This window comes from Myotis myotis, unplaced genomic scaffold (assembly GCF_014108235.1).
Source record: "Myotis myotis isolate mMyoMyo1 unplaced genomic scaffold, mMyoMyo1.p scaffold_m19_p_23, whole genome shotgun sequence".
NCBI classification, from domain to species: domain Eukaryota; kingdom Metazoa; phylum Chordata; class Mammalia; order Chiroptera; family Vespertilionidae; genus Myotis; species Myotis myotis.
In genome coordinates, this window is record NW_023416328.1 from 6,285,001 (window position 1) to 6,295,840 (window position 10,840).

Genomic DNA, 10,840 nt, shown 5'->3' on the forward strand with positions numbered 1-10,840 from the left:
GGGGACAAGGAGGCAAGAAAAGAAAGGCCATCAGTTTGACTCTTTTGTTAAAGGGAACATCACTTCTTGAAGAATAAAAAAAAGCCCTAGCTGGTGTGGCTCAGTGGATAGAGCGTCAACATGCGGACTGAAGGGTCCCAGGTTCGATTCCGGTCAAGGGCACATGCCTGGGTTGCAGGCTCCGATCAATGATTCTCTCTCATCATGGATGTTTCTCTCTCCCTCTCCCTTCTTCTCTAAAATCAATAAAAAATATATTGTTAAAAAAATCACCCAAAAGAACCCTATACAAACGATTCTCACTGCCCTGGCCAGGTGGCTCAGTGGGTTGGAGTGTCACCCCCATCCTGTACACCAGAAGGTGGCGGGTTTGATTTCGGGTCCGGGCACACACTTAGGCTGTGGATTTGACCCTCAGTCGGGGCGTGTACAGAGGCACCCAATCGATGTTTCTTTCTCACATCAATGTTTCTCTCTCTCTCTCCCCCTTCCTCTCTCTGAAGTCAATTAATTAAAAAAAAAATGTTCACCTATTTTGTAATGAAAAAAGGGCATTGCTGATGGCAGGGTTGGCACCGACCCAAGGAGATGAGGTTCAAGGACACACCTGGCCAGTGCGAGGGGCCTGAGGAAGTAAGGAGTCTGGGTGTCCGACGCATGAGCTGGGGGCGGAGTCAGCTGGCCACACTCATGTTGGTGGTGCCGGAAGGCAGACCCCGGCAGGGGCTTCCACTCCAGATGTGAAATGCTAACGGGCTTTAATGGCTTCCACGGGACAGGAAATCTTTTGCCAAAGCCAAAAGAATGTAATCTTTTCAATACAATGTAAGACGCTTTTATGAAAAAAGGCCCACAGTTGCAATGATAATTCGTTGCAGACTGTAAAGAAATGGAAATCCCCAAATGAGCCCCAAATGGAAGAACTCACTTTAAGCATATGTTTGCTGTAGTCATCCAACAAGCAAAACACTTAAATGTTTGTATTCCGGGGAAAATACTTAAATCATTCGGGATCTTTGGGCCAAAGCTTGCATGCCCAGGGTTGCTTGAAAGGCAGGCCACACACACACTCCTGAGCCACGGCCTGCCCCCCACTGGGGACCAGCCAGCCACTGCGGGGTAGGCCACTGCTGGTGAGTCGGGTAAGGCCTGATGCTCTAGGGCTTTCCCAGCACTTTTTGGTCCTCCCTATGTAAATAGCAATGCCAATAAATGAAGACCTTCACAGGGGTCGTTGCTTTGTACTTAATCATTGATTCAGTACAACTTGCTGAATATTCTCCCCAAATACCACTTCACTACAATGATTAGGAAAATTCTTTCATTTTAAGCAAAGTGTTTCGCATATGAGAAACATCAGTAAAGAAATTTTCAGAAATTTACTGAAAGCTTCTACCCATAGGTCACTGCACAGCATTACGTCATTGGAAAAGCTGGCTGTAATCACGTGTGTTTTTCAGTAATGGGGATTGTCATTTCAAAATTACAAAAACAACAGTTCTTGCTGATGATGTGAAAAAACTGTACCAGTAAAACAGCATTTGTCTTTTGCTTTTTAAAAATGGTTAAGAGTCGATATCACTTGTACAGAATTTTTGTTTTGTTTTGTTAAAAAATATATTTTTTTTGGTTTCAGAGAGGAAGGGAGAGGGAGAGAGAGAGAAACATCAATGATGAGAGAATCGTGGATCGGCTGCCTCCTGCACGCCCCCCACTGGGAACCGGGCCCGCAAACAGGGCGTGTGCCCGCACCAGGAATCGAACTGTGACCTCCTGGCTCATATGTTCATGTCCAACCACTGAGCCACACTGACCCGGCCTGAGAACTAACTACTTTTAAGTAACTTAAAACGTGATTACGTTAATTTATATTGTAACAGGGCTGCTGCATACAGCGGGAAATACGCAAGTACCCGCAGCTGTGCGAGGCAGTGCCTGGCATGTATACAGTATCGCAGAGTCCAAGGTGTGTGCACCTTTCAGAGACCAGCATTTCATGTCCCCAGGTCTGCCCTGAGGAGCACAGCTCCACAAGCTGAGCCGTGGAGGGAGCGCTTCTGAGGCCAGAACATGCAGAAAGGGGCCTTCGGTGGCGCTCAGCTCCGAGAAGGGGCGGCCCGCGTGCCTGTCAGCAATCAGGACATTGAGCAATTCTGCAGTGGAATTTGCTTAACCCAGCACTTCCTTCCCAAACTTCTTTAACCAGGGGCCCCTCATCCCAAACACTGACTGACAGATGACGAGACACACCTGCAAGGGGAGCGCTGTGACATAATGTCAGGGGCCAACAGCAAACATGCACCCGCCTGGCGCTAGGGCCCCATCCGGAGAGGGGCCGTGGGTGTCGGAGCGCTCCCCACCCGGAGAGGGGCCGGGGGTGTCGGAGCGTTCCCCACCCGGAGAGGGGCCGGGGGTCGGAGCGTTCCCCACCCGGAGAGGGGCCGTGGGTGTCGGAGCGCTCCCCACCCGGAGAGGGGCCGGGGGTGTCGGAGCGTTCCCCCCCCCTGGAGAGGGGCTGGGGGTGTCGGAGCGTTCCCCACCCGGAGAGGGGCCGGGGGTGTCGGAGCGTTCCCCCCCCCTGGAGAGGGGCTGGGGGTGTCGGAGCGTTCCCCACCCGGAGAGGGGCCGGGGGTGTCGGAGCGTTCCCCACCCGGAGAGGGGCGGGTGGGGGGTCGGAGCGTTCCCCACCCGGAGAGGGGCGGGGGGGGGGGTCGGAGCGTTCCCCACCCGGAGAGGGGCGGGGGGGGGGGTCGGAGCGTTCCCCACCGGGGAGGAGAGAACAGAAGGGAGGCAAAGACACACTTGGATATTTCCGTTGGTTCTTGATGATGAGCATCTGATTGCCAAACTATTCTTAGCCAGGAACTGAAAAATGGGAGCGCTGGAAGGCAGGATGTGGGGTATGTCAGAGGGTCTGAGCAGCTGAGGAAGCTCCGGGAAGGGTCTGCGAGTGGCGGGGGAGGCTGCCTTCCGGGTAATTGACAGGAGCCTGTGGCTCCGTTCTCACGTACTTAGTATTGGCCAATTCGCAGCCTGTCACTGGCTTGGCTGAGAATAAAGCCCTCGTCCCGAAGCTGAGATGGTAAAGTGTGCAGATGACTTTCTGTGCCACCCACACCAAGGTTTATGGCACTCTAATTGCCTTTAATATGCAGGTCCCCTCATCTGAACTTCGGGGAGTCTGATTATTCCCGCCGCCCCCACCCCCCCAATCACGCAAAAGGGTATGAGGTGGGACTGAAACATACGGTTCATTCTGCATGCAGAGGTGTCACACTGGGGGTCCCACGTGGAGCCCTGTTTGGGGCAGGCGGGAGGGAACAGCACCTCACCCAGCTGCTTCCTGTCACACCTCCCCACCAACAGGCAGTAGGTTTGGCTATGGGGACAAAGGCACTAGCTTTCCGACCTGATTTAAAACATCTCTGAACATATGAAAAATAGACCGCCATGACATGCCAGCATAAACCACAGAATCAGACACTCAACCACCACAAAGACGGACATTATCCAATATAGAAGATATGGATATTAAATGTGTTAAAGGTCAGTCCTGGCTGGTTTGGCTCAGTGGCTAGAACATCGGCCAGTGGACTGAAGGGCCCATGGTTCGATTCCAGTCAAGGGCAGGTACCTCGGTTACAGGGTAGATCCCCACCCAGGTCGGGGCTTGGGGAAAAGACAACCAATCAATGCATCTGTCTCACATCGATGTTTCTTTCTCTCTCTCTCTCTCTCCCCCTCCCTTCCACTCTCTTTAATAATAAATGGGAAAATATCCTCGGGTTAGGATTAACAAGAATAACAACAAAAAAAGAAGTTTAAATAGCCAAGTTTTTTTCATTTGCCCAATAAGATTCTAGGGGAAAAGAGAGTAGATCTAGAAATGAATGTCCTAAATAGCCAATGAACTGAAAAAAAAAAAAATGTATGAAGAAATTACCCAGAATGCAGCATAGAAGCAAAACATGAAAAGCAGGTTAAGAGACATGGAGAGCAGGTTGAGGAGCTCCAGGAAGAGTGTAACTGAAGTCCCAGAAGAAGAAAAAGAGTAATAAAGATTTGAAGAAATAAAGACTGAATTTTTTTCAGAATTAATGAAAGACACCGATCCTCAGACTCTGGAATCCCAACCAAGCCAAGCCAGTTTACAATCCCATACAATCCCAGAGCAAGTTTACAACTGACTAACTTCAGAATTAACTGGAGCTAATACGTACACTACAATTTCCAAGTTCTCCCCTGAAAGAATAGAAACATAGATATTAAATTTCAAAAGAGGAGAGAGAGAAAATGGAATCAAGGCAAGAATGGGGGGAGGGAGAATCTCCGTTTAAAAGAAGGCAAGAAATGAAAACAGGATGACCTGTGCGCAGCTAAATTCAGACTTAATCGTTATTTACTTAAATTCATTTTTAATTCTGCATTTATTGGTTATGATCAAAAACAGATATTTACCAACAAGTAACTAGGCTATGTTTTTGCAGGACAGATGTTGTTTTATTAGTGTTTTTACCCCAAGTATTTTTTAAAGACTTTAATGAGATGTTTATTCAATATTCATGTATTATGAAAAACATTAAGCAGTACCTTTCCTTCTGCATAGCTTAAAAATACCCGCCCCCCTCCGCCCCCCGGATGCTCTACCAGCACCAACACGGGCAGCACACGTGCACCATGCAAATCATTTACTGGAAACATAAAGGTCAAAACGAACAACTGACTGTAATTCACTGGGCCTTTTACCCCTCTGCCCGCATACATGCACATCAAAAACAGCGCATGAAGCAGCAGGTAACGGAGAAGGGGGCAGGGACACAGCCCCAGAGGGAGGGCTCACACAGTGCGGACTCCACAACACGGGCTTCTCAAGCACTTACACGGGATGAAACATCCGGGAACTTTGATGAGGGTTGATTTCAGCAAAATGCAAGAAAGCAAACAGGGCTCTCTCTCGTGTTAATGGAATTTGTGAGTAGTGGGTAGAGACTTGGTTTCCAAGAAGAACACATTGCTCTTGATTCCTGCAAGTCAAGGAAACGCAGTGGTCTAGGAGGGTGGGGCCTGGGGAGCCCCCACTACGCCTGCATGTGCACAGGCGCTCTCCCCCAGCCCTCCCGGAGGGCCCCCCCACCCGGCCCTCAGCCTCCGGTGGTGCCCAGCGGCCCCCGGGCTGCACTGCTTTGAAGGAGCAAAGAAGCACCAAGAGGTTTCTAGCCCGGCCAGGGTAGCTCAGTGGTTGAGCTTCAACATATGAACCAGAAGGTCAGGGTTCAATTCCCGGTCAGGGCACATGCCCGGGTTGTGGGCTTGATCCCTCGTAGGGGGTGTGCAGGAGGCAGCCGATCCATGATTCTCTCTCATCACTGACATTTCTCTCTCTCCCTCTCCCTTCCTCTCTCTGAAATCAATACTGATTTCAGATCAACTGACAACAGGCATTGGTTTAAGCAGGAAACGAGGGCACTGACCGGGCACTGGAGTATGACAAGGCTCCAGGGGGCCAGAGCAGGGGGTGGGGAAAGACAAGCCTGGATTTCAACAGACAGTGGCCTTCAGAGTCACACATGCGGTGTGCTGCACCCCCACCCAAGCCTGCTGATTGCTGGCCTTGGAGCGGAAACGCCCCAGCTGAGGTTGGGGTGCACTCAAAAGCACGGAGTTTGCAAATCACAGCTGCTTCATCATCATCATCATCATCATCATCATCATCATCATCGTAAGCGTGAGTTACTCAAAGGCCCCAGACTTTCAGTGGTGACTGATAGTCACCTAACTGCACCGCCCCACCCCCAGGAACCCTGATTTTAAAAGTCACATGGCCTCTAGGCAGCTAACAGCAATCGTGATTGAGTTTTGCCCTGAAGTAGGTTCCTAAAAGACACAGCACAGCAGAGGGCACAGGCTCTCCTGTGACCCTGTCGGGAAGCCCCCGCGCTGAGCCACAGGAAGGATGCCCGCAGAGGAGCAGGGAGCCAGCTGCCCACAGGAGTCCAGCTCAGGCCGGTCCGCTGGTCAGCAGACAAGGGTTTCAAAGGTCGAAAAACAACACCTCAGTGCCCACTGCCCTCCCACCGCCCAGCCCGAGTCCTGACCTCCGGGTCATTCACTCTGTCCGGCCAGGACAGGGTCAGGAACCAGTAGAGATCCCAGGAAACAATACAGCCCTTGCTGTCTAAACGTGGGGGCGGCCCGGCCGGCGTGGCTCAGTGGTTGAGCATCGACCTATGAACCAGGAGGTCCCTATTCGATTCCTGGTCAGGGCACAGGCCCGGGTTGTGGGCTCGATCCCCAGTAGGGGGTGTGCAGGAGGCAACCAATCCATGATTCTCTCATCATTGATGTTTCTCTCTCTCTCTCCCTCCCTTCCTCTCTGAAATCAATAAAAATATATTTTTAAAAAATAAAGAAAAGCACAATTGTTAGATTAACGCTTCCGGCTGGAGAAAAAAGGATTCTCTGGAAACGTGATGTGCTCAAGCCCCTGTTGGAAATGGGCTATGCAAGCTGAGGCGGGGGCAGCTGTGCAGAGCCCCTCTCCATTAGGGTCTAGCGCGTGTGGACATGATCGAGGGACTGCTGTGTGTTCTGGGCCATCGGCAACTGCGAAGGCGCAAGCGAACGCTGAAATAAACACAGGAAAATCTTTAAACCATTTTGGCCGACTACACTTTTTCAGAAGACGAAATGAACCATTACTTTTCCCTGAAACAAGGAAGGAGGACTGGGTGGAGCCACACAGCAGGGGCAGTGGCTGGGAGGAAGTTGAAACAAGGAAGTAGGCCTGGGTGGGGCCACACAGCAGGGGCAGTGGCTGGGAGGAAGTCTCTGACTCGAGGTACCCCTAGGCAGAGGGGAGGGAGGAAGCTTGGTCTAGAACCTGTGCAGTCGGACTGGCTAAGCGTTAAAATGTGCGATATTCCTGCAAGTCCCTAAGTGGGCAAAATCTCCATTCTGCACACAAGGAAGATGAGATCAAAAGAGAAAGTCACTGCCCTGGCTGGGTTGCTCAGTGGATAGAATGTCCGTCCAGGACCGCAAGGTCCTGGGTTCGATTCTGGTCAAGGGCACGTACCTGGGTGGTAGGCTCCTCCCCAGCCGGGGCCCCAATGTGCAGGAGGCAACCAATGGATCTTTCTCTCTGTCTTTCCTTCTCTCTTCCATTCTCTCTAAAAATCAATAGAAAAATATCTTTGGGAGAGGATTAAAAAAAAAAAGAGTAAGTCACTTTTTCTCTTGCCACAGCTTTCAAACATATCCACAGCCAAGACAAAGGACATTCTAGAAAGCATTAAAAAAAAAAAAAAAAGGAAAAAGGAATCAGTGTCTCCCCCTCTAAAGACAGAGACAAATCCCTTGTCACCTAGACCCATGCCAACTTCCAGGAGGAATGTAGCTCATGCAGACAAGTGGCTAGAGGCCACCTTCCCTCCTCAGCTCCCTGAGCCAGGGGGACAGCGCTCAGGTGAGGTCATAAACACGAGGGCTTCCTCTAAGGCCAGGGGCAGTTCTAGGGTTTAGGCAACGAGCTGCAATCAAACCAGTTTTGCCACCGCCACCCGATATAAAGGAGAGTTAGGTTCCTCCCGCATCTCATCCACATAACGACAAAACGACGTGGTTTCTAACGGAGGGCCTCTCAGGGAGGGGTGTGCGCTGAGGAATGTGTCCTCAGGCCGGTCACAGTGACCCTACCTTAGAGACCTCCCCTTTCTCAGGGCGCCACGCCCCTACCCTGCTCCCTGCAAACCCTCCCTCCCGGCGGCGGCGGGACTGGCTGACACCCCTCTCCTGGGTTTCATGTGCTTTTTCTCTGACGCTCTATCCGCACAGGCCCCGGGAGACCTGCCCCGCCTGCCTGCGTGCCCAGGGCGGACCTGGCAGTCGCCATGGACGGGGCGACAGGGGCGCCTGCGGGAACCCGAGGTGCTGCGCTGACTTCTCCCCCACTGTGCGCTTCCCAAGCCCAGGTCAGCAGTCCCTACGCCGGGTGGCCCCTGGGCGGCCGGAGAGGCGGGTCTGCTCCTGGGGGGTGAGCGCCAGCACCCGCCAGCCCTTCTCGCTCCCTGGAGGCGACAGGTGCAGGGTCAGGAGCCCTCCCTGGCCGGGGCGCTGTTTACCGTCCGCTTTGCAGCCTGTCGGCCAGCCCAGCATTGAAACCCGACACGAGGGGAGGGCCAGCGGGCGGCGGACAGAGAAAGGCAGGCGGCTCGGGGCTGGCCGGCCGGACCCTCCTTACCTGTGGCTCCCCAGGCCGCCCCCGCCTCCATGCTCCTGCTCCCTGTGGGTGATGCGCCCGACTTCACCCGCTCTGCTCCCGCCTTCTCCCCCGCCCCCACCCCCGCCCCCGGGGCTGCCCCGGCTCCTTCCCCAGGGGCCGCCCCAGTTCCCTTCCCAGGGGTCCCCCTCTCCCCTGCCCCTGCACTGGAGCCGACACCATGCAGTCTTCACCGCTAGCGACACCCGGCTCCCAAGTTCTGCAAAGCTAGTGCGCCACCTCCAAGAGCTATTTAATTCCCCTTAATTCTTTAGGAAAGGAAACCGTTCGTGCCCCCACGCCTCGCCAGGGTCCCGGGGCACCCCCTCTCCGTGCCCCTTCCCACTTCCTCCTATTTCTATAGACAACGTTTGCATTCTCTCTTTTCGAAAATTTACACACTTGAAAAGTGAATGACACACACATTAGAGGGCACTCCTTAACATCACCGCCCACTCCAAAGTCTTTTGATCCTGACAACGGTGGAGTTGCTGCTTTTATTGACAGCCACTCTTTTATTTAAGCTTATACTCACTCGAAATAGAAAATGTCACAAGAGGCCATTGTTTCTCCAATATTTTACCTTGGCCTGTTTCAGGGTGCTTTTCCCCAGGGGAGGCGGGGAGCAGGCGGGTTGTAAAATGCCACCAGCCTTGGAACCCACAGGCCTGTGGCCAGTCAGGTGGTGGTGTCTCCCCTCTTTGGTTGGCAGCTCTGAAGTTTGTGCTCCTGGACAAATGCATCCTAAGCCCTTTGGGGCCGCTGTCCCACATGGATCCCACACTCATCTGCCGGCCTTGTCCCTCCGCCCCAGCAAATAGTGGCTGGGGGTGGGGGGCTCCCAGCTGCTCCCCCGTCTTGGGAGCCACCTATGTAAGGAAGGCCAGGGCACCCCCCACGCACAGGATGAAAATGGCCCCAGTTCTGCTCCATCGCACAGGCTGCAGATGCACTCACTGCATCCCAGCGCCACAAGGCCCCCTCACAGCCGTCCTGGAGTCACCTTTCGCACGTCTGAGATCTCATGTGTCGAGATGGAAACAGAGCCACCTGGGCCATAGCACTCAGGACACTTGCTCCTCCAAACACCGGGCCTCCCTCGACATTGACTAGGCTCTGCTCTGTGCCCCAAAGACCATGGGGACACCAAGCATGAGGGAAGGGGAATGGCCAGGGCTGCAGCCAGTGCAGAGGCCGGGAGGCGCGAAGAGAAATGTCTGGCTCCTCACCCATTGTGAACTCCCTACTCATCATGGGTGTTACTCAAGCTTCTGGCACGTAGGGAGAAAGGCTTATTAATCTCCGCTTTAAAACGCACTTCTTCAAGGCCTTGTTACTTTTTTAAAAAGGTTTTTTAAAAGTATGTTTTTATTGATTTTTTTTTTTAGAGAGAAAAAGACCAAGTTTAACCCATGCCTAAGTATGGGAACCCTGTAGACATGAGAGGCTCACAGACCCACATACAGGAGAGGTTTAAAGACAGAAAAGGGGGCCCAGCCGGCGAGGCTCAGTGGTTGAGTGTCGACCGATGAAGCAGGAGGTCGCTGTTCAATTCCAGGTCGGCACATGCCTGGGTTGTGGGCTAGATCCTCAGTGTGGGGCGTGCAGGAGGCAGCTGATCAATGATTCTCATCATCGAGGTTTTTATCTCCCTCTCCCTCTCCCTCTCCCTTCCCCTCTGAAATAAAAATACATTTTAAAAAAAGAGAGGGGACAATGAGATATATATGGAATTCTGAGCTAAGGGTCACCTTGGGACTTCAGAGAGGAGGACGGTATTGCGGACAGTAAGAGAAACAGGTGTTCAGTAATTAGAAGTTTCCCTGCCATATAGATAAGTCAGAAAATTGTTTCTGATAATCTCTTATTGTGGGCAAGGCCTCTAATTTAAATTCTTCTAGGCGGACTTTCTCTTCAGCCTGCAGGGTCTTGGTTGCCTTCAGCTCAAAACCATTTGCATGCCACGGAGGCACATCTTGGGGTGACTGGCTTGGAGCCCCTACACCACAAAGCCCTATCTTGCTTCCCAGAGGAGGAAAATTGTATTCTGGTGCCGGGTTTGGCAAACTACAGCCCACTGCCTATATCTGTACAGCCTGTGAGCTAAGAATAGTGTTTACGTTTGTAAATAGCTGGGGGAGGAGATGAGAAGCATAAAAAATAAAGCCATCTGTGACACCTGGGCATTATATGAAGTTCAAAACTCAGCATCCATAAGTAACTACTGGAACCAAGCCCCGCCCATCATTTGCATATATGGATGGCAGCTTCAGGCCACAACAGTAGGGCTGAATAGTTGCAACAGAAACCACTGGCCCAGGAAGCCTGAAACGCTGAGGATCTGGCCCCTGACAGAAAGTGGGTGCTGCCCCTGGAGCATTAAGCTGAAAAGGCAAAGGAATAAGGGAGGGTGCGTCCAAAAGGCTACCCTGAAAACCTGTTAGTGCTTTGACAAGAGGCAGGTTGGCTTGAGTTCTGTGTTATAAGTAAGTGATCTGGAAGCAGTGATGTTGGACACAGGGAAGAGCTATTGCTATTATTTTATTTATTTACTTTAAGAAACATGTTTTTATTGATTTTTAG

The 10,840-nt window shown here is 52.2% G+C and overlaps 1 protein-coding gene across 1 annotated transcript in view; it reads right to left on the reverse strand.

Moving 5' to 3' along the window:
* FAM169B (family with sequence similarity 169 member B) overlaps window positions 1–8,314 on the reverse strand; it is a 23,561-nt gene extending 15,247 nt beyond the window's left edge. Inside the window, exon 1 of the mRNA XM_036355669.1 lies at window positions 8,240–8,314. Coding sequence (XP_036211562.1) covers window positions 8,240–8,270 — 31 coding nt within the window. The 5' untranslated portion in view covers window positions 8,271–8,314. The remainder of the gene's footprint in view (window positions 1–8,239) is intronic.
* Window positions 8,315–10,840: the final 2,526 nt, after the last annotated feature.